The sequence below is a fragment of the Leishmania donovani genome, chromosome 21, assembly GCF_000227135.1.
Source record: "Leishmania donovani BPK282A1 complete genome, chromosome 21".
Classification (NCBI taxonomy): Eukaryota; Euglenozoa; class Kinetoplastea; order Trypanosomatida; family Trypanosomatidae; genus Leishmania; species Leishmania donovani.
The window spans coordinates 127,731-150,207 of record NC_018248.1 but is presented as its reverse complement, the minus strand read 5'-3'; the positions used below and the strand labels follow the sequence as shown (position 1 = coordinate 150,207).

At 62.1% G+C, this 22,477-nt stretch overlaps 7 protein-coding genes across 7 annotated transcripts; all 7 read right to left on the bottom strand.

Moving 5' to 3' along the window:
* Nucleotides 1–500: 500 nt before the first annotated feature.
* On the bottom strand, nucleotides 501–3,536 carry LDBPK_210530 (vacuolar sorting-associated-like protein; the record flags this gene model as incomplete). The annotated part of the gene is made up of 1 exon (XM_003860522.1): nucleotides 501–3,536. The coding sequence occupies one exon, from the start codon at nucleotides 3,534–3,536 to the stop codon at nucleotides 501–503; it is 3,036 nt and encodes a 1,011-aa protein (XP_003860570.1).
* A 1,439-nt stretch (nucleotides 3,537–4,975) lies between these two features.
* On the bottom strand, nucleotides 4,976–7,096 carry LDBPK_210520 (hypothetical protein, unknown function; the record flags this gene model as incomplete). The annotated part of the gene is made up of 1 exon (XM_003860521.1): nucleotides 4,976–7,096. The coding sequence occupies one exon, from the start codon at nucleotides 7,094–7,096 to the stop codon at nucleotides 4,976–4,978; it is 2,121 nt and encodes a 706-aa protein (XP_003860569.1).
* A 1,434-nt stretch (nucleotides 7,097–8,530) lies between these two features.
* LDBPK_210510 (hypothetical protein, unknown function) lies at nucleotides 8,531–9,298 on the bottom strand (the record flags this gene model as incomplete). The annotated part of the gene is made up of 1 exon (XM_003860520.1): nucleotides 8,531–9,298. The coding sequence occupies one exon, from the start codon at nucleotides 9,296–9,298 to the stop codon at nucleotides 8,531–8,533; it is 768 nt and encodes a 255-aa protein (XP_003860568.1).
* A 1,432-nt stretch (nucleotides 9,299–10,730) lies between these two features.
* LDBPK_210500 (ubiquitin-conjugating enzyme-like protein) lies at nucleotides 10,731–11,543 on the bottom strand (the record flags this gene model as incomplete). Its single annotated transcript, XM_003860519.1, has 1 exon — nucleotides 10,731–11,543. The coding sequence occupies one exon, from the start codon at nucleotides 11,541–11,543 to the stop codon at nucleotides 10,731–10,733; it is 813 nt and encodes a 270-aa protein (XP_003860567.1).
* A 1,470-nt stretch (nucleotides 11,544–13,013) lies between these two features.
* On the bottom strand, nucleotides 13,014–14,255 carry LDBPK_210490 (hypothetical protein, conserved; the record flags this gene model as incomplete). The annotated part of the gene is made up of 1 exon (XM_003860518.1): nucleotides 13,014–14,255. One exon carries the CDS (start codon nucleotides 14,253–14,255, stop codon nucleotides 13,014–13,016), a length of 1,242 nt encoding a protein of 413 aa, XP_003860566.1.
* An 803-nt stretch (nucleotides 14,256–15,058) lies between these two features.
* On the bottom strand, nucleotides 15,059–17,158 carry LDBPK_210480 (ferredoxin NADP+ reductase-like protein; the record flags this gene model as incomplete). Its single annotated transcript, XM_003860517.1, has 1 exon — nucleotides 15,059–17,158. The coding sequence occupies one exon, from the start codon at nucleotides 17,156–17,158 to the stop codon at nucleotides 15,059–15,061; it is 2,100 nt and encodes a 699-aa protein (XP_003860565.1).
* Nucleotides 17,159–18,262: 1,104 nt separating this feature from the next.
* LDBPK_210470 (argonaut-like protein, putative) lies at nucleotides 18,263–22,006 on the bottom strand (the record flags this gene model as incomplete). The annotated part of the gene is made up of 1 exon (XM_003860516.1): nucleotides 18,263–22,006. The coding sequence occupies one exon, from the start codon at nucleotides 22,004–22,006 to the stop codon at nucleotides 18,263–18,265; it is 3,744 nt and encodes a 1,247-aa protein (XP_003860564.1).
* Nucleotides 22,007–22,477: the final 471 nt, after the last annotated feature.

Sequence of the window (22,477 nt, the reverse complement as noted above, 5' to 3'; positions counted from 1 at the left end):
CAAGCAAGGCACAGAAAACAAAAGAGGGGGAGGCGGGACAACGTGGAAGGGGCGGGGTGGTGGCATGTGTGAGTGTGTATGCTGCCATCGAAGGCGACCCCCCCCCCTCCCCCACCCCCCACACACCCGCACGCACGCACGCGCACACACGGAGGGGAAACAAGAAAAGAGGTCCGTTACAGAGGGTGTAGGCGTCACGCACACCGAGAGCACCCGAAACAACAAAGTAGAGAGAGAGAGCAAGTCAATACTCTGTGTGCGTGCGTGTGCCTGTGCGCGCACCTCTCGGCCTTTACGGCCGTGCACATCACGCCACACGAAGGGAAGAAGGGACTCGGGCTCGAAAGCCGAGCCGCACTCATGCACACACACACACACACGAACGCATGCAGACACAGACATAGACACACGAACTCGCATACACGATAAAAGGCTCGGTATTAATCAGCCCATCTTCCTCCCTCCCTCTTTCTCACAAGCACACACAGCGCGCGCCCCGCTCACACGTCGATTTCGTTCCACCGCTCCTCGGCACTCTGACGAGAGCGGATGTACTTTGTGATGTTGCGATAGACAAGGCGGATTTTGGCGAACGTGTTGGCTGCGTTGTCGCTGTCGTCGTCATCGGCGGTGCTGTTTTTGCCGTCACCGCCGACTTCACTGCGCTGCACCTCGCTCGCCTCGGAGATCTTTTCTATCAGCTCATTCACGAGTTCGACGGACACCAAGTAGCCGCTCTTGGATGTGAAGAAGTGCAGAAAGATGTTCAGCAGCTGCACGTACAGCTGCAGTTGTGCGAGGGCGAGAACCTGCCCCGCCAGCTTCAGCGACCGCCGCAGGCACTCCTGCACACGCTGCTGGTTCTCGCGCGAGAGCTGCTTCTTAGCGAAGAGCGCGGCGCAGACGGCGACGAGGTAGCTCTGGTCGTGCTTCTTGAGCATTTTTGACGCGTACTGACACACCTTCGCGGCCAGCACTTCGTAGTTCTCCTCCGGCATGTTGCGCATCTGGCACAGAGCATTCACGCAGGCGACGAGAACGTCGATCTGCTCGTGACTCTCCTCAATGTGACCTTCGTACAGCGTCAGCGCCTCGACGTAGAGCGCATAGCTGGTCTCTGATTGCTCGCATACATCGGCCGTGTTGGAGCAGAAGAGGTACTCCTTGAGCGCCTCCGTGGGTGCCTCGACCGCGAACACTTCGAGGATGCCCTTGCTGTCACCCGAGTGCACATGACTAAAACACTTGCGGATAGCCTTCATCGCCTGCGACGCCGCCGCCGCCGCTGTATCAGCCTCGTCGCCGTCCCTTTCGCCCTCGTCGGACTTGGCACTCGAGGAGACGCGCTGATACTGGGCATAGAGCCGCAGCGCTGCGCGTCGGTGCAGCGTCATCAGGGTCGGGTAGGTGAGCGGGATGCGCCGCGCGCCTCCCTGCAGGAGAACCTTACGTACGCCGGTCAACATCTTTGCATAGACGGCCGGGTCGTCGTTGGCGAGGAGGTGAAGTATGCGGCACACGAGGTTCTGCTCGTCGACGAACTCCACGGCCGGGTTGTACTTGTAGATAAGCCGCAGGTCGGATGGGGCGTCGGGCTGCTCGACAAGGATCGGGTCCAGCAGCTCGAAGAGGCGCGCGACGTCCTCCAGAGCCGTTATAGGACGCGGCAAAGGCGGCGGCACCGTGACCACCACCGTTGGCTTCAAAACACCACCACCGGCGCCGCTACTTGCTGCCTTGCTAACGGACGGCAGCACCGGCGCGGCCGTGCTGCCACGCAGGGCGACCTCGCACACCGCCATGGCCACCTCGCGCCTCTGCAAGAACGGCAGACACGATGTGAGCGCCGCAATGCCTTCCATGGCCATTACTTCCTGCACCGTCGCACAACACTCCGTAATGATGTGCACGAGGAACTGACCTGCGGCAAGGGCCGCAGCTGGGCTGATGGAGACTGGTGTCGACGTCTCCGCCGACGCCGCCGCAGTCTCGACCACGCCCGTCGACTCTTTCGACTCTGACGAGTCCACGACCGCCGAAGGGAACTTGGAGGCCACAACGTCGACAATGTTCGACAGCGACATGAAGCGGCGCTTCGCCGACTTCCCGTAGAGCGTCATGACCACGTTCACAAGGTGCCGCATGGTCGTCACGTACGCACCCAGCATCATCGGCGTCGGCGGCGGCACCGTCGATGTGCGCTTGATCACAGTGGTGGTAGACATTTGCGCGCTGTACGAGACGGACATGCAACTCATTTGGTTGAGCAGCATCGGGAATACATCACGGAGCTTCGCCTCTTCTTCAGGACTCGACACTTCCGTCACGCCTTCCTGCACGGCCACGGCGTACTTGCAGAGTCTCTCCATCAGCGAGCGGAACAGCTCCGACACCTCGACGCCAGGGACGGTGCGACTGATGGCGCCGAAGAGCTTGTCAATTGTGAAGAGATGGAACTCGTCCGGGAAGACTTGTATGAGCACCTCGAAGAGGTACTGCTGCGCCAACGGCTCGCAGTAGCGTACCATGATGGACAGGAGCTGCGGCAATATGGTGCTCGCATAGACGTCGCGACTGATGCCGTCCAGCTGTGCCACGCGGACAACGTTCATGCCGACCAAGACACACATGGCGCGGCGCTCCTGCTGCGTGCGACGTGCTGCGCGAAGCGACCGCGGCGGAGAGCCCGGGCGTGTGGCGGCGTCTGACGACCGTGACGACGCGGCAGCCGACGCAGCCGGAGGAGGCGAGGTGGCTGGCAGCGCGGCAGTAGTCGGACTGCAGGCGGTGACACTATTCGTGCTGCCGCCGTTGCGGTTGGTGTAGCTCCCAGCCTCCATGCGAATCCACAACCAGTTCATCTCCTTGAAGTTCTGCACGAGCAGATTCGCGGTGTCCGTCACCGTGCCGCCATCCTCCTTGTGCGGATACTCCTCCTGCGCCTCCCCTGCGGACTCGTTGCCGACGTCGCTGACCCGGCGGTTTGGGTCACCTGGCAGCTTGCCCTTCATCATTGTCAACAGGAAATGGCGTAGAAACAGCCCACGGGTCGGGTGCTGCACACCCTTGCACATCTCTACCAAGTCTCGCGCGATCTCGAGGGCGGGCTGATCTCCGGCATCGATATACACCGCACCGGCCGCAATCAGCAGGTACAGGCGAGGTACAATGTAACCGCAAAACTGCACCCGCTCATACATCTCCTCGAGGGTGTGTCGCTTCGCGCGGTGTTCGTCCTCGAGGTACGCCACAAACACCTCCATCATGCTGAACACCTTCATGTAGAGCTCGTAGTAGTTTTGCGGCTCCAGCAGGTTCGTGCGCAGCTCATCCAGCATCTGCGCAGCGGCGCGAATCACCACCGCCATGCTGTCTTGACTCTCCATGCTGCTGCGCATGATGGCAGCTTTGCGGTCTACGGCGATGAGGGCCTCCTGCAGCCACTTCTTCTGCTCCTCCGCGGCTGTCAGTACCGGGCCGCGCAGCGTGACGACGTACTCGTCGGTGCCATCGTCGTCTGGAATTCGAAACGCCATTCGCCTGCTGCCGTGTGCTTTCCTTTTCGCCGGTACGGTGAGTTCCAGCTGCCGTGTGCGTGTGCGTTCGTGTGGCGCGCGTGACGCATCCCATAGAGGTGCGGTGGCGACGCGGTGAAAGAAGGGTTGCAGGAGCGGGGAGGGCAGAGAAAGAGATACTTGTGCGTCGGTGTGTGTGTGTGTGTGCTTCATAAGATCTTCCCGCCTGCAAGCGGGGGAAGGGGGTGGGGTGGGCACGGTGGAGGCCGGATGATGCGTTGCATCGGAGTCCTATCGCTGCCTGCGCTGCGGACGCTGCCGCTGAAGATGTTCGTTCATATCCGCCACACCTGCGTATACATGAGTGTGCGTCTGCATATCGACTCTTCCATTGCACATGTAATGCGGGAGCGACATGAGCCACCGCGCTAGGCAGACGTGAAACCGCCACCGCCACGCAGGCAGAGAGACGCAGACGCACTCGGCGCAGCTTCTCGATCCGCTTCTCTCGCCCTCCGCTGCCTTCCTCAAGCACGCAAGCGTGATGATTGTCCGCGTACTCGCAACAAAGGTGGAGGGAGAGGGGTGGGCGTGCTGTGTGCCTGCCTGTGTGACGGTGACAAGAAGTAACGATGAAGTAAACACCCGCACCCGCAAGAGGGGCGCGAGCCAAGGGACACCAGCAACGCCGTGTGGGTGGTATGCATTCATGTACATATGTGCCCGCATACGCGTGCGCCGGACCATCATGCCACCTCTCTGCCCTTCCCTCACTCACTCGATACCACATCGGTCGCCTTGAACGATGCGAAAGGAGGGCGGCGGCGGGGGTTGGAGGGGTGGGGGACGGGCGGGAGAGACTCAGGCAGACGCGTACGCATATGCGCAGTCACAGATGCGAACGAAGGCATCCCGTCGAGTTCGGGGAGGGGTGGAGTGCACATACATACACGTGTGAGTGTATGAGTAGCTGAGCGCTTGTGCGAGAGGGACAACACACACACAGAGAAGTGATAGGGGAAGAGATAGAAGGCGTTCAAACCGTGCCCCCGTCGAGCAGCACACCCCAACCCACCCCCGCCTCGCTTCCTCTACCCTCCTCGCGCTGTGCGCACAGACGTACATGCACGCAACTAAATTACGCACAAGAGGAGGGGTAGTGGTGGATGAGTGCTCCACAGACACGCACACGCACACGCGATGAAAAGAGGGAAGCGGAGGAGGGAGCCGTCGCCGCTCATGGCCGACAGGGCCACGGCTTCTCCTGCTCGGAGGAAGAGGGTGCGGGTGGACGGGGGATAGAGAGGTGGGGGGGGGAGCAGGCGCGTGTGCAACGATCAGCATTCCGACGCTCCTTATCTCTGCTTCCATGACCACCTCCAAACGTTTTTCTTTCTCTCGCCACCCACCCATCGCGACAGCAACGGCGTCACCTTGCTGATGCCCACTTCTCGGCTTTTTTAGCACCCCAGGGAGACGAGGTTCGGTGCCGTCCGTATCCACTTCTCCGCCTCCTTCGCTGGCAGCTGCTCGAGGCCTTGGTAGGTGGCCATGACCTCCGCAATGCAGCGCTCCAGGGCGTCCTCTTCGACACGGGTGAAGGTATACTGGTAGAGCGGTAGAATGAACTCGGTGCAAGGCACATCAGTGGTGGATGCGATTGAGAGGTCGGAGTCTCTGGTGTTGCGGTCTCCGTTGCCGAACCTCACCGCCATCACGGCATCTCTGGAGGGTGCTGCAGCGGTCGAGGAGGAGTTGATGAAGCTCGTGGCCGCCTTGAACTGTGCGCTGCCGGCGTGGCGATGAGGGTGCGCTGCGTGAAAGCGCGGGCGCGGCGCGTCCAGGTCGCGACACAGGTGGGCACAGCATCGCTGGAAGATGGCCTCCTGAAGATGCTGCAGCACCGTCTGCAGCACGAGGCCGGAGACGCACACGACAGTGGGGTCCACCTTGTAGCGTACAAGCACCATTGTAGCGGGATCTGGCATTGTGGCGCTGCCGCAGCTGCTCGAGGTGGTGCGCCGCTGCTGCGTAAGGGAGACAGAGCACGGCGACTTCGCGCACGGCGCTGGAACAGCCACGTGAACGTTGTCTGTGATCGCCCCCTCCGCAGCTCCTGCGGAGACGTCACCTAGATCGGCAGGCGTCTTGGACGGTGATGACGTAGGGCCACGTAAATGCGGTGTGTGTGGAGCCCGATGGTCACTCCATGAGCCCACTGCGATGACCTTCTCCGCGTATTGCGCCGACGGCCCCTTCTGCGCCAGTGCCATCGGCTTACCTTCTAGCGCGTCCTCGATAAACAATTTGCACTGCACGCTGCTGTCCACGCGAGGGCGTCGCAGCGCTTCGCGCTGCAGCTCCGGCTGCTGCCGCTGCTGCTGTGAACCAACACCATCCCCTGCTCCCTCGCCTGACACGTGCTCGGTGTACCGATCGGCGTTGCGCCGTGTCGCACCGAATTCGTCTGCATCGCTGAAGCGACCGTGATGGACTCCTTGCAAGGCCGCTTCGCCAGCAGGGGTGATGTTGCCCGTGCTCTCCTCGGACAGAGAGGGCGGCACCGCGTCTTTCCGCAAGAGCTGCGGGGGCTCGTCTTCACCGGAGGCCTTCGCGTCGCTGTCATGGATTGACGAGGGGGCGGCGTCGCCACGGCTTCCAAGACAGTCCATGCCGCTGGCCTCTGCCAGTGCCGCCGTTACCCTCGCCTCTGCGGGCGCGGCGCAGGCGAGTTCGCCCGAAGCTTCGTGCGGGTGGATTGCGTCGGCGGGTACCTTGCTGTACTCGCGCTCCACTTCCTCATCCTCCCTATCAATGGGCAGTGGCTCTACCGCGCGCCACACGGAGGAGACATTGCCATGCTGAGTGGCGCTGTCTTTCCGCGTAATGCCGCGAAGGATGTCATTCATGCGCGCGTTGTTCGTGACGAGCACAGCGCTCCTCTCCCCCACCTGTCGCATGTTGTGCTCCACGTAGTAGGGTCGCTGCGGTGCTCTCGGCACACCGCTGCCGACTGCCTCAGGCCGTCTGCGATTCGTATCCTGTACCGGCACGCGGCCACTGCGCACCGCCACGACTTGCACGGCCGTGCAGCCGTAGGCCAGGACATCACGAATGAACTCCACCATTGCGGCGTCGCTCTCCAACGCGTGCAGGGGGGGCGCGCGCATGGTCGGCGTCGCCACCGCAATCCGTGCCTCGGCAGAGGAGATGCCGGCACGGCCGCCAGACCAGGGCAGCGCCGATGCTGGCGCTGCTGCCGTGAGTGAAGTGGCCTGTGGCCATACTCGGTACGCCACACGCAGCGGATGGTGCCGACGTATGTGGGCCGTGGCCCTCACCAGCTCCACCAGCTCTTGGCGAGTCAGCAGCGGCTCAGCGATTGGCACGGGAACGCGGTGGGGACACAGTGTGCCAGGCGGGTACTCCAGCCTCATGTAGCACGTGAAGAGTGACCTGAAGGACGGCGCCACAGACCGTCCTGTGGATGCGGCGCGCGGTGGCCGCATCGACCGAGCAGCGAGTGCCGCGAGTGCCTTGACCTCCATTTTCACAAACTCCTCCGGCATCAGGCGATACATCTGGCCTTCATGAAGCCACAGCAACACCACCTGCACGACGATGCACGGCGGTGCCCTTACAGGTGACCTCCCGACCGCTGTCGCTGCGAACTCGGCGTGCCATTTCCGGCGCGGTTGTTCGGCATTGTGGAGCGCCTTGACTTCTTCCCACTGCAGCCAATTGACGGCGTGGACGGGTCCGTAGCTAAGAGAGGCGTACTCGAGCGCTGGCTGCACCGAGAGCCACGCCTCCCCGCTCGAATTCAGCCACGTCGCTACGTCGTCCGCATCGGAGTCGTCTCCCTCTGCTAAAGCCTCGGTGTGCCGAAGCCATGCATGCAGCCATGACGCCGGCAGCTGCAGGGCTGCCAGGCGTGTGGAGGCGTCGACACCGCCGCCGTCCTCATTCGTATCAATACTATGCTCGTAAGCGCTGTGCCTCCCCGTTGGTGAGCGACGGGACGCACTATACATACCTTTGATGGACTTGCGCGGTGACGGAAGACGGCCTCCTACGATGGCGTTGCTCCGTGGCAACGCCTGCACGACGAGCTGACGCACCTTCAGAAACAGCGCGTACTCCTCGACGATGGCGGTGTATGGAGCGCACACCACCTGCACCTGCGATCGTTCCGCCATGATGGTGGTGTAGCGGCGGCGTCAGATTCTGTCGTGCGCGCCCGCACACACACATACAGCCACCTCCTTTGCTTCTCCGGCCTCTTCCCTCGCTTGTGAGCGAGGAGCCGGGCGTGAGATGGACCTCTAGTAGATACGCTTACGGGGCAGGAAGGCGTCTGCGCACGCTGCACATGGACATGAGGAAGAATGCAGCGGCTCTGTCAACGAATGCGTGTACGTTTGTGTGCTGCCGTGGCAGCAGTGGCAGCACAGCTGATGCGGACGTGAGGGAGAAGGAGGGAGAGCGAGACAGAGAGAGAGATTGGCAGTGCGGTGGGGCGACGTCGTGGTTCATCCCCGCTGTCGGCCTCCTCCTCGCCGAGCCTGCCCGCCAGCTCTGCTCCGCACCTTCCCCAAGAAAGCGCGAAGGCATACAACAAAGGCGGCAAAGACGGAGGTGTGTGTGTGCGCGCGCGGCCACACATGGGGAATGGGGGGGGGGTGGAGGGGCGGTGCTGGTTTTTCGTGTTGCCGTTGATGTTTTTGAGGACTTTCGTCCACATGCCCACACCACACATACACACACACACACGTGCGCATCCACGCCGGTATGTCCAACGGCGCGTGCATCACAGTCTGAGAGAAAAGGCAGCGTCAGAAAGTCAGCGTGCGCGTGTGCGTGTGTGCGCGAGGGACGTGCACTACGGCACAGGAGGGCAAGAGAGAAAGAGAGAAGGGATGGGGTTCGACAGTGAAAAGTAAAGAACATCTCAGGGGAGTGGTAGACGCACGTGCACACACACACACATGCACACGCACGCATTCCGTCCGTGCTCACGTGTGCCCGACACATGTGCAGAGCGGGTGTTCTTCGCAGGTGCATTCTCTCGCGTCTCCGCGCGCGACCACCTCTCCTCCTCCCAATACACATGATCGATACCGCCCATTCGCGGATGCCCCTACAACTGTCATGAAGCAACGGCGGCGATTTCCTTCCGCGTCGTACGCCGGCATCACATTGGCGGACGTGGACAAGCACGTGCTAAGCTCCATAATGGGGAGCGGTAACACACGCGTCAGCGCGTCGGAGACGCTATAGCCGTCACCGCCGCTGCACAGTGCCTGCAGCTCTATCTCGTCTAGCAGGAGGCGCTGCTCCAGCAGACGCGTCTGCAGGCGCTGCACCACCGCCTCCGCTGCATCGAAGGACGCTGTGGAGAATATGAAGAGCGGTCCTCTGTGAAAGACAGGCTGTCGCTGGCCAGTTGTGGGACACACGTAGCGTGGCATGGGCGCCGCCGATTTTACGTAAGCGCGCCACTGCCATGACGACCGAGAAGCGGCGCCTACGCGGGAGAGCAGCGAGCTTCCCGCAGTGGTGTCGTCGTCATCGCCGGGCAGCGCGACACCGGCTGCTCTCAGCCGACGCGCATCCTCTGCCAGACGCGTTTCCAGCTCGTCGACGTGCAGCTTGAGGGAGATGTTGCACTTCTGCAGCTTCACGATCGCCGAAAGAGTTTGTTGAATATCTACGCAGAGGAAGTGGAAGGTCGCGCCTTCGATGAAGAACTGCGCCGGCCCCACCTGGAGTATTGCCTTCATCTAGAGGTGCGAAGGGGAGGGGGCCAGGACACAGAGAGGGAGAGAGATCGAGCGCGCCGCTCCGTGGGCGTGCGCATGTACCTGCGCCCGTGTAGATGCGTTCATGTATCGAGAAAAGGAACGGAGAGGCTAAACAGAGGAGGAGAGAGCAGCAAGAGAACTAGCAGCGCCGACAGCAGTGGTGATGATGACGATGAAGACGACGGTACGGACATCCCCACCCACCCCCCACCCCTCCACACACACAGACACGAACGACAGGTGCTTGGAATTGACACACTGTGGGCACCGTTATCGTTGCTGCTGTCGCGGGCGAGATACGTGCACTCGGAGAAACACGGTCAGCGGAGCACGACGCACCTCGCATGGATGACCTCCGCCCCTTGTCGTTGTCCGCTTGCTGCGCCTCTCATTTTCATTCGTCTTGCGTACCTTTTTTGAGATTTCCACACGCCATCGCCCTCGTCCGCCATCTCACCGGTGTGGCTCCTGCACGCCGACCTCCGCCCGCTACCAGATCAGCCGAGCATCACTTGGACACACACACACACACATACACACGCGTCATTCTTCTCCGCTGGCTACCACAAGTTGCTCAATCCCCACGATAACGGCACCGACAACACCACCCTGATACGCCCACAGCTGTGCACTTTACATACGTATGAGATGCTTCAGATTGCCTTCTCTCACTGCCGGCACCACCGCCACCGTCACACCAACGTGGAGGAGGCAAGCCGGCATGTGACGGCGGCGGGGGAGGAGAGCCAAAGAGAGAGGGGGCGGCACGGCGGGTGAGGGCGATGCGATATGGAATCGGGCAGTGCAGAAAGAGACGAAGGGGGGGGGCGGAGGGGGGGCGCCTGAGAGTTAGTCTCACAAGATCTGTGTGATGTGTGCCACACACAGACACAGGCAGGCACACGCTGCGCACTGCGAGGTGGCACAGAAGGAGCGAAGGGGGGGGGAGACGGAGAGGAGAAATAATCTAAAGAGAGAGAGAGCAAGTCAGGTTAAGGAACATAAAACCCAAGCAATACAAAAAAGGGAAGGGGGTGGTGGTGGAGGAGGAGGAGGAAGGGGCGGCTTCCTCACAACCCCTCGCATTGCTGCTTACCCACCGGATCGCACACATACATGTTCGACCACACTTAAAGAGAGAGACCCCCTCAAAACAAACAAAAAAAAACATAAGCGGGGAAGAGAATATAAGCAAGGCCCTGCGGCAAAAGCGACGCCGACCGGCGAGAGAACACACGCGCGCAGAAGCGGAAGAGTCGCCCGCGTGGGCGTGTACATTCGTTTGACCGTGGCTCCTTCCTGCCTCGCCTACAAGGCGAGCTCTAGACGTGACGATGGGAGAGAGGACAGAGACATCGAGCGTGCCTGCGTGCGCGTGTGTGCGCTTCCTTCTTTTCATTTTGCTGTGCTCTCACTTCCCCAGCAGAGTCTGGTCGTTAGCGCGAGGGATCTCGCCCGTGATAGAGGACACCAGAGACTCCAGGTGGCGCCAGAAGTTCGTGGAGTCGAGCAGGGGGTTCAACCACCCCGTGGTGATGCAATAGGTGCGGTCGAAGGGGTCCTTGTGATGCTTGCGGTGGGCAATGGGGGAGAGGAGAATGCCGATGCCCATTGCCTTGCGCACAATGCGGGACTGCTTCGCCTGATGCGACCACTTGTGGATTTCGTTCGTGATGGCCACGAAGATGAAGAAGGTGCAGAGGAAGACGTGCACACCGATGTTGCGAACATGCAGGTTGGCGACATAGCGGTTTCCACTGCGATTTGTGGACCGCACGCATGCGTACTGGATAAGCAGCAGAGGGAGCAGAGGCAGCGTCGTGTCGGCGTTCGTCTCGATGAAGTCATGCTTGCACATGGCCGTCTGGTCAACGTGGTGCTCGCGGAAGCTGCGGATGAAGGTGCCAAAGATCGGCGTGTCAGGGGTGCCCCACGTGTCCATGCCCCAGTGTACGAGGCCGGAGACGAGGTCTGCCAGCACCATGGCCGCAAGGATGAACAGCGGCATCCACACGAGCTGCATCAAGTTCGCATCGGACGCGAAGACAAAGTAGCGGCCGCATGAGATCACGTTGCTGCACCACAGGAACGTAGAGGCGGAGAGGTAGCAGCACTCGAGGAGGCGCTTCTTCCTGGTGTAGCCGGCGGCCAGCTGCTTCGCGTTCGCCTTGCGCACGGACGGATCGCCCTCGCGGCCAATCACCTCGCCACCTGAGACTGCCATAGTCAATGAGTCAATCGATGTTGACGTCTGCTGAGTTGCCCGCTGGCGTTTCGCTGTTTGTGCGGGTCTTCGTGACGACCAAGAGTGTGCGTCTTTTCTTGATACGACGACAACCGCGAAACGACTTGGGGGCGGCGCGTCACCGGCCACTCGATCCAGTAGCCAACAATATGTGTCGAGCAGAGGAAGTCGACGAATAGGAGCAACGAAGACAACGCCGCTGCCGGGACGAGTGAGCGGGGCGGAGAGGCGGGTCGTTGGCGGTGGCTACTGACTCGGTAGAGAAGCGATACAATGGCCGTCTGCAAAGACGGCGAAGGAAACCTAGAAACAGAGGTAAGGAGCGGAAGGAGCCGACGAGGGCGGGGGCGGTTTAGGTGAAGACGAGCGTGTGGGTGGTGGTGGTGGTGGATGCCCAAGAGCAACACACAGACCCACACGCACAGACACCGATGGAGGGACTGCACTAGGGCGCTTTCTTTCTCACTCGTAGACTGCAGAGAGGCGGAGAGAGGAGAGGTGAGGGCCGGGGGGGGGCGTAGTGCGACGTGGCCAGTTGTGTTGGTATGCGTACAATGCGAGGACGGAGATGATGTCAAGACGGCATGGATGGGGAGAGCCAGTGCGTGCGTGTGGGAGCGAGGGATGTGGGAAAAGAGCTCAAGAATCATAAGGGCTGTGCGAGGGAAACGATCAAGTTGTGCGCGTGCGTGTGAGTGTGCATGGCGGCGGTTTGTGCGTGCCACAGAGGACGGAGAGTGGGGTGGAGCACAAGCGTTGAAAACGGCTATCATGACGCGATTGCAGTCGTTGGAGGAGGGGCCAATGACAGCAGCGCTGCACTCACGCTTTCTTCGACACGTACATGGGGCACACACACACATGTAGCTGCATCCCCACCGTACATCTGACAAGTCGCCACTCGCCCTTGGCGTGCATGTGCCCGTGTATGGGTCTCCGAACTTCTTCCTTTCTCATCATGATGAGCAGTAGCGCTGACGTCGTTCGAGGCGCTTTACTCTATGTGTGTTAGTGGTTACCTCTTTAGATTAGAGATGCCATACAGCGAGGAACGCGCCAGCGAGTGCGCACGCAGGCACACAGGGAGATAGAGACACACACGCACGTGCCCCTTGAAATTCTGTGCACGCGTGCGTGTCTGTGTGAGCCAGCCCGTCGGGTGGCAGCGAGGGCGGATGCACGCACCTCCCCATCTCCCCTCCTGGGAAGGAGAAGCACATAAATTAGGCCGAAACAAACAAATAGGGGCTAAAGACGGGATCACACACGCGGGCACGAAGGGCGAGATGCGGCGTGTCCTGCACGAACGATGGCGTTGATTCTTGAGGGGCCGGGGAGGGGGGAGGAGGGAAAATGTGGGTGGGCAAGGGTGACGCCGTCGGTGCCGTCGTAGATGCATCGCCCTCCACCTCCTCACCGCAGCCGCAGGGTTGCCTGCAGCGGCATCGCCTATTCGTGGTAGTAGTCCAAGTTCAGGCTCTCGCCTTGAATCTTGAAGGGCTTCTTCTCAAAGACCTCTGTCGCTTTCTCCACTGCCGAGAACTTCGCCACTGCGTGGGCGCTGTCGCGGCCGCACCAGAAGAGGTCCTTCAGCTCGGAGAAACCTTGGCTGACCAGCTCTGCCTTGATGTCCGACAGCTTGATCTTCTTCGGCACACGAAACATGATGATAGCAGCGGTCGGGCCCGACTCGCGGCGCGGCTTGCGCTCCGCGGCGGGAGCCGGGGTAGCAGCAGCAGTATCTGCTGCACCTTTCGCGGCGTTCGCAGCAGCGGCGGGCTTCCGGTTACCGCGCTCGCCACCCTTCTTCCCTTCACCAGCCGGGCGAGAAGGTGACGCAGCAGCGACCTTCTCTTGCCCCTCGCGCGGCTTATGCTCACCACGAGGCTCACGAGGCTTGCGCTCGCCGCGGTTCTCGCGTGGCTCACGAGGCTTGCGCTCACCACGAGCGGGGCGGCCGCCATCGCGCGGTGGGCGGGCGGGGCGCTGCTGCTGGTGCTGCTCTTGGGGATCGGATGGCTCGCGCGAGGCCGAGGCAGCCGGGCGAGACTGGCGGGAAGCGGGGGCAGGCATGTTCATAGCGGCAGCCTTCTGCTGCTGCTGCTGCTGCTGCATCTGCAGCTGTTGCTGCTGCAGACGGATGCGCTGCTGGAACTCCAGGAGCTGGCGGCGTTGCTCCTCCTCCACACGGCGGCGGCTCTCCTCGAGGTAGGCGGCGACTTGGTCGGCCGCAATAACCACGGCACCCTCCGGGATGACCTCCTTCTCCGAATCCACGAAGCGCAGGTAGTCGGAGGCGATGTGATACGTCTTGGTGCGGTACGCCGTTGGCTCCAGCATGAAGACGTGTAGGAACACACGGCGGTACTCACGCAGGTACATCACACCTTGACATATGACCTGAACGCAGTTGTGCGGCAGGGCCACGGTGTCCACAGTAATGATCTCGACTTTGCGCTGACCGAGCGTGCTGTCAAGCTTCGCCAGCAGATTCGCCACTGCGTTGCGGCCGTGCGCCACCACCGGTACCTCGTCGCGGAAGTCCACAAGTGTCATGTAGGACCGCTCGTCATACAGGTCTGACATGCGCGCCAGCTCGTTCAGCTTCACAAACTCGCTGTAGTAGTACGCGAGGAACGTGGAGGCGACGGTGAAGGCCGTCTCCGGGGTGAGGCTCTGTAGCTCGGACATGGCGTTGAGGTGCTTGCTTGGAAAAACAAGAACAAGAGCGTCAGAGGAGGTGGCGGGGCGGGGCAGAGCGGCGAAGGACTGAGAGAGGCTGCTGCTGCTGCTGCTGAGGGCGATGGTGTGTACGTTTGCTGCCGGTTGGCGTTACTGAAGAAAAATAACTAGAAGACGAGAAAGAAATGTTGGCAGGGATGCGGTTGTGTGGCTGAAGGCAGAGCGAAGGAGAGCTATCCGCGCCGGTGTGTGCGGGAGGGGGTGGGGCGTGGGCATGGCGGTGGAGGAGGAGTTGTGTATGATATGTGAATGTTTCGCACATGTGCGGTGTCGCCATTGGTGGCAGGAGAGAGCACCGGATGACATCCGTGCAGACGCGCGCAAAGACATGATAGCCACCGCCGGGGATGCGCGGGGAGGGCGAGGTTGACAGGAGAGCCGCAATGGAACACACGAAAAGGGAGCACAGGAGAGAGTGAGCACAACAGCATCGAGGACACACGTGCCGGCGCGACCGCGAGGAAAGTGCCCCCTCCACGCAACAGCCCGCAGGCCCATACCTGGCGCCGCGTCGCTGCTCCGTATGGACTCACCTTCCGGAAAAGAAGGGCGAGAGGTGGACGCATGCACACACACACACACAGAAACATATACGTGCTGCACGTCTACGTGCTACGCGGTGCTGCCAGTGGCCACGTCCCGCCCGTAGCCTTGTCGTTCGTGCGGTAGTGCGAGAGATAGATATAAAGGAAGAAGGCCACCGAACAGCGCCCAACAACGCGTTCGACGTCTCATCAAAGACAGATGGAGACCTACAGCTGTCCAGGCGCGATGCTGCCGAGCGGATGCTGCTGGGCAAGCTTGTGCGGCACATCCCGCGCAACCTGGCGAGCAAGCGCCCTCAAGTCCGTATCGTCGTCCAGCAGCTCCTTCAGGTACAGCATCGCGTCAGAGCGGGCAGGGGTCATGCCGCGGATGCGCTCGTCAGCCTTCTTGCCCACGCCACCACCGAGGGCCACGTCGAGCATGTCGCGCACCGTGCTGATCTTCTCTGCCTTCTTGCCGAGGTCGACACCACGTTGGTGCTCGACGTGCAAGATGCGCTGCAGGCCCGCAATGGACACAGGCTGAAGCTTTTTGGTGACGAAGTAGTCGACGAGACCGTACTTGCCGTACATCGTTGTGGTGGCAGCGCCGGCCGCCTGTCGGTGCGGCGTCGAGTTGCCGCTTTCAAAGGACAGCACCTCCACCGACTCGGCTTCGGCCGCGCTTGCTGACGAGGACCTGACTGCCGCTGCGGTTCCCTCGGCCTCCTCCGGCTGCGCTGTCGGCTCCGTCGGGATGACGCCTGCCTCCATGTCCGCCAGAATAGTCGCTGCCGTCTCCTGCGCATCGACGACGGAGTGGAGGATGATGCCCTTGGCACCGTTCTTGGCCCAGCCGGCGCAGTACACACGCGGCATGCCCTTCACGCGCCCCTTCTCGTTGTCGATGACACCGGCGCGGTCGTCGAACGGGACGCCGGCAATGCTGTCAGAGCGGTAGCCGATGGAGGTCATGACAAGGTCGCACGGCACGACGCAGTACTCGCCCTCGTCTTCTGTTGCCTTGCCCGGTGCCTCGCCACGCGTCCTCTTGAAGAGAACCCCACCAACGTAGTTCTTGCGGTGGCGGCTGGGCAGGATGGCGATCGGCGTGAGGTTGTATCGAAAGCGAAGGCAGCACGACCCACGGTTGCCGTGTTGTGGGCGGCCCATTCCGTATTCCGATGCTGTCGTCGTCGCAGACGGCTCTGCAGGCGAGGCGGCAGCGCTCGGAAGTGGCACGCCCTGCGCATCCGTTGCCAGCTGCGCCGCTTCGGCGGCTGTTTCTTCGCTGGTCAGCGCATATTGATGCACGAGCTCCATCATGCGCTTGTGCGCACGCATGACCTTGCCGACCGGCATTGCCGCCACCGCCGCGCCGAGGTCGAAGTGGTCCACCTCGACTTTCACATGGCCTTCCTGATACTTGGTGATCTCGCGGAACTCGGCGGTAGCGAACGCCGAGTGCTCCACGCCGCGGCGGGCCACCACGCTGATGTGCTCGATCCGATTCTTCATGAGCTCCTTGATGCAAACACAGTTCATGTCGGTTGGAGAGAAGTACTTGTACGACCCGCCGAGCACCCGCACCACGTCCATCGCCACGTTGCCGTTCCCGATGACGACGGCGCGCTTCGTGCGCTCAAGATCGAAGGGGCAGAAGCGCGGCGAGCCGTACGGAAACGGGAGGGTGTTGTAGTACTCCACAAAGCTGTGGGCGGAGATGACGCCGCCGAGGTCCTCGCCCGGGATGCGCAGCTTCTTCGTCCCGTCCGCGCCGGTCGCGAACACCACCGCCGCGTAGTGCGCCAGCAGCGCCTGCAGCGGGATCTCCTTCCCAATGGACACGTTCCCGACCCACGTCACGCGCCCGCTCTGGAAGAGATCCATGAACTGCTTCTCCACGTTTTTCACGTCCGGGTGATCCGGCGACACACCGTAGCGGCATAGACCAAACGGCACTGGCAGCCGCTCAAAGATGTCCACGTGCAGCTCGAGGTGCTTCTTGACAAGGTGGCTGGCTACGAAACAGCCGCTGGGCCCACTGCCCACCACCGCTATCTGTACTCGACGCTTGAGTGCGGTCGTCCCCGCTGTAGAGGGGTTCGGCGCCGATGCACTCGCCGAGGAGGCGTTCTCGGCGTCAGCGCTGCCCGTGCAACGCGCTGTATTGCTAGTGCTCCTGGCCGTACTACTACACCACCGCAAGGAGGCAGAAAAGGCAAGGGTGTGAGACGATGTCCATGAGACTGCCGTGTTCAGTGCGCCCCTTGTCGCGAGAGCCGGTGCACACGCACATCGGTGCAGCGTCCAGGATCCGCAAAGCATGACGTGTGCGCGCGCTTGCCTCGCCTACACGTTTGCGTGTGTGTGTGTGTGTGTGTGGATACCCGATCAAAGGGAAGCGCTGGAGGAGGAGGAGGAGGAGGGGCGCAGTGTGCTGCCGACGTGCAGTGCAGTGACACCCACACACTGCCCATAACTGCGCCGTGGCCCGTTGGGCCGTGCAACGCAGGAAGAGTGAAAGAGAGTGAGTGAGTGATCGAGCGAGTCGAAGGTGAGATGGAAGATAACAAGAGGAGGGATGCGAGTGCGCTGTGTGCCGCTAACGCTCCAGGTGCTAGCGCGGGGTGTGTGAGTGCCACTCAAAAGAGGGCGGCGGCAGGTACCGACGCATCCCTACGACGGCCTGCCCCAACCGCTCACCTCCACGTGGCTCCCCTTTCTGCAGAGTTGTTTTTCCTTTGTTTTCTTTGGGGAAGAGGGGCACCGCGGAAGGGAAGGGAGGGGAGGGGAGGGGAGGCGGCGGCTACTGCAACGGTGCTTGCCTCCTTCTCTCTTAACTTTTCTGTGCGCACGTGTCTGCAATACAACATCGCGTCTCTGCATGTGTGGTCATCTGGCAAAGAGAGAGGAAAGCATCGCACACACCCGCACACACGCAAGGGGCGACGTGGAGCTGTACAGCGATGACCGCACTGGCGAGTTCTGACCTGCGTGTGTGTGTGTGTGCCTGCGCGTTCGTGCATGGGCGTGCTGTTTCAACGTGCGTGGGCGCATAGAAGAGAGGGGGGGGGTCAACGGCGACAACGATGAGCACACACACACACACACACATGCATGGAAAGTGATGCCATCAACAACGAAATCACTGAAACAAGAAAGCGGGGTGAGAGAGAAGAACGGAGCAGAACAGCAGCAGCACCACGAGGGGCAGAATTAAGATGGACACACACATACACACATGCAGGCAAGACATGGGCGATCCCCAACGTCGTTAGGGCAGCGCTGAAGTACGGACCCCACGCATCAGCAAGGACCCCATCACCGAACGAGGAGCCAGCAGACGGCGCGTTGACGAGTGCGCGCATGTCTGTGCGGCCTTTTATTGCGTGTGTGTGTGTGTGCACGCGGTGACACCGCCATGTGCCGCTAGAGAAACCACAAGCGGTTGCACAGTGGCCGCGGAATCATGTCCGCCGTGAGCTGCGGCACTGCGTCGAGCAGGCGCTCCGCTTGATCAGCCAGCCGGTGCGCACATCGGGTGGACATGGGCAGCTTTGTCGCCTGCGGCGCCAGCACATTGGCCATGATGTTGGCGATCTGCTGCACATCGGTTACGTCGAGGGAAGGGCTTACGTGGTGGACCGTGTACTGCACGATCCGCGCCGTCGACATGGACGACTCGTGCGCTTGTAAGTAAAAGGAGTTGGCGGCGAGTTGATGGTCCAGCGGCACTGGCGCCAGAGCGGGGATAACAACTCCCTTCACGAGGTTGTGAAGGCCGTTGTCCTCACGGAAGGCGTTCGTGTCCCGGTCAGCCTTTTCGACATCGTCGCTTGCGCTTGCAACAGCGGAAGCTTGACTGCGTGTTGCGCTGCTGCCGTCTTGCCCTGGCGAGGCGTGCATGAAGCGCACGTTGCAACGCTTGTGCAAGCACATGAAGGTAAGGCCGCAGTTGGGCACCTGCATCGTGAGCTCCTCCTTGACCCCAACCAGCTCGCTGAAGACGTCACCATCTTGGAAGACCACCACCTCGTCCACCCTGCCGGACAGCGCCACGGCGCCGGCCAAAATACCGCGGAAGTGTTTTGCGACGTGCTGCGTCTCGCGCCCGCGTGCATCGTGCCGCCAAAAGTAAGACAGCAGTTTGCTTTCCGTCGGGGTGCTGAGGATGCCGACGATCGTGCCGACGCTGTGCGTGTTCGTGTGGCACGAGTCCACCCCGATGACGAGCACGTGACGGTGGCCCAGCACAGGCAGCTCCCCGCGCAGGTCGACGCCGCGTAGAGGGTTTAGTTCGAACTGAGACGCGATACGCATCCGCAGCTGCGCGCCGGCGAGGTTGAGCTTCTTCGGGCTTGACGACGCGGGAATGGCGATAAAGTGCGCCCCACGGCACATGCATTCCACTTTGAGCCACCGCGTCGCGCGCGTGTCGATTTCGTTGGTGATGAGGATCACAGACGTATTCGGGTCCTTCAGCGAGGCGGTCGGCTGACCGGTTGGGGCAGCAACGGCAGCCGGCGTGTACATGAGCTGCTCGTGCACGTACTGGACGGCAGCTCCTTCGTCCGCTAGGGTTGCCACGAATTTCGTGCGAAAGTAGTGCGCCAAGTGCTGAGCGGTGAGGCTGATGCGCCGCGACTGCTCCGCCGTGCATCGTGGTCCGGTGACGCCAATGACGACGATGGTGGTAGGAAAGGCCACGACCGCTGGATTCGCGAACCCGGTGGCCGGGCGTCGCTGCGGCACGACACACTTCATGGGGGCCGGCAGGAGAGAGAGTGCCTTGGTCCGATACGGGTTGGCCGACACATCAATGCCCCACCGCTGCAGGCCGTTCGCGAGCAGCGCGCGAATCGACTCCAGCAGCGCCGCGCGCTGCTGTGGCATGAGAGACAGCGCGGAAACGCCGATTTCCTGCCAGCTACGCATGCGAGGATCGAAGCAGCAGTGCAAGACCTGAAGCGGCACAATGGTGTGATCAGCGAGAATGGCGCACGGCTGCTGCGAGTCGAGGCGCGGCATCAGTGGCGCAAGGCGCGGCTCTCGTACGCACAGCATCGGCGCACTCAAGCGCTCACGTGCCCGGCCGTGTGCCACGGCGTCGCCGTTTGGAGAAGAGGAGTGGGGCGCACTTACCGATTGCCCCCTGCCCTCCTCGGCGGCGGCGAGGTCGTGCGTATGAGAGGCGGCAGCCAGCAGCGCGTCGCTGTCGAAGCGGACGTCGCACACGATGCTCTGACGCAGCGAGTAGGAGATGACGACAGGGATGCCTTGGACAGACTTGCGGAGGCGCTGCTGGGCCGCCTCGTCGTACGGGCCGTGGCCGAAGTGCTGCAGTACCTCTTCCCAAAGTGACACCTCCGACGCGATCGTGCCCTTTGTGTCAATCTTCAGGCTCAGCTGACCCGGGAGACGACTCGCCTCCGATGTGGCGCCGCCGTTACCGCTGTCACTGCGTGGCGTGAAGGGCTGCGCCATGGCGCTGCCGCTGCTGAGGCTGGCTGGCGCCGTAGCGGTGCTGGCAGAGAGGAGGGTGAGAGTGGTGCCATCGAGGAATTCGATGAGCCGGGCATTGCCGCGCTCCGCAAATTCGCGAATGCGCACTGGGGCAGCTGCGTAGACCGCGCCGACGGTCAGCGAGCGTGGTTTTGCGGGGGCCCAGAGCGAGGCCAAATACACGCCTGAGGCATCGCGGATGCGGTAGCTCTCGGCATGAGTGCCCCGATAGGCAAAGGGGCGGAGGAACGCGACCACCTGGAAGTGCACCGCCGCTGCGGCGTCGGTAAGGCCCACCGGGGTGTCGCCGAGGTGTCGAGTAGCGATGGGGCAGGCATCCGCATCAGTGGGGGGTTTGGTGCTGCTGCCGGCACCTGTCTTGGCTGGCGCAAGGCTGCACGTGTGTGTTTCTCTCGCCACCTGACCTTCCCTCGCGTCTGCCGCGTTGGGGTCGAGCGCAGCCGAGCTGTCCACAAAGATGGCCTGCACCAGCACACCTTGATAGATCCGCAACCCGCCAGCTGACACGCCCTGCGTCGCGCACACCAGCTTGCCGGTCTTCTCCCGCACCACCTCGAGGAAGGATGGTGTGGCGTCCACCTTCTGTCGCTGCTCGCGGTGAGATGTACGTGCCACCTCGGGAACGATCTTGTTCAGCAGCATCTGTAGCTCGCTCGGCGGCAGTTCAGTAAAGCGGCAGCGGCGCTGCAGGCGTAGCACCGCCGTCTGCCAGCCGATATCGAAGTATGCTCTCGGTAGCACTAGTGCGTCGGGTGGGAGGGGGGCCGCAGTGTACACCTTGCTATTCAGCTGCACCAACGGCGGCAGTAACGCCGCGGCTACCCCGGCGTATTTGTGGCGCAGAAACCGCTCCACCGCTCTCCACGCGCGTCCAGGCGAAACACGCCGCTCCACCGACGCCAGTCCACCCGCCTGCACACCGCCAATCGCCGCCGCGGTAGCGGCGGCACCGGCTCTGGCCTTGCCGCGTGCCCCCGCACCAGTCACCGAAGGGGAGCCCCTCGCAGCGCTGCCTCCCCGCTGTGTCGCCGTCAGCCGCGTCACGTACATCTCGTAGATGTAAACGTGCGTGCCCGTCGGTGGTGCACCGCGGTGGCTGTCTGGGTGCGACGCATCCGCGACACGAAAGTTAAGAGGAAAGAGGTTGGAGATGACGCCATCTTCGCGGATGCTGCTGCGGACGAGAAACTTCGATTTCTTGTCCTGTGCGCGCTCGAGCGTGTGCTGCCGCTTCAGTGTAGCGGCCGACACATGTTTCACGGGCTGCGACCAAAAGGTAGAGCGGGCTGTGACCAGGTCGGTGGAGGCCGCCTCGGCCGCCGCAAGCGACGTACTTCTCCGCTGCTGGCCGCGATACTGCTGCAGCTGCACATCCTGCGAACGATGCTGCTGCGGAGGCGCGGACGGCGAACGCGTCGGGCCATGATCCCGACGACCCCTACCGTCGGTGGCAAGCGCAGAGGAGGCGCTTCGCTGCCCATGCGGCGTGCGCTGCCCGTCGGAGTAGCCGTGGTAGTGGCGGAGGCAAACGTTAATCACGATGGTGCCTCGAGCGATGCCACCGACGGGGTATCGGCAATCACCCTTTGCAGCGACTGCTGCCAATATGGAGGAGGCAACGGCGGGGCTTGGGCGGAGTAGGGACCACATCCTTCAGATTTCTGCGGGGGTGGCAGGCGGCGGGCGTGCTGCTGCGCGCTTGCGCCTCTCGCTTTCCCACTGCCGCCCGCTCTGTAGGACTGCGCGAGTGTTATGCGCACGACCGCTTATCTGTCGGCGGTGTAGGGGAAGCAACGGCGGCAGACCGGAGCACGCGCGCACACGCAAAATGTGGGAGGTGAATACACACACACACACACACACAAACACACACACACACACACACGACCAACCAAGCCGACCAGAGGATGGAGTGCGAGGCGCGATGGGGCCGTCTGTGCGCCGTGATGATCGCCCATGTGAGGCACAAGACAGCACAGCGAAGAGAAAGGGAGAGAGAGAGGGTGCAAGCGAAATGCCAAGAGGAGACCATCTCCGGAGCGGTGAGTGCGGAAGCTACAAGGAAAACGCTCGACGACGGCGGTGCGACGTCTCCCACGCCGAGCCACGCACGATAAACAA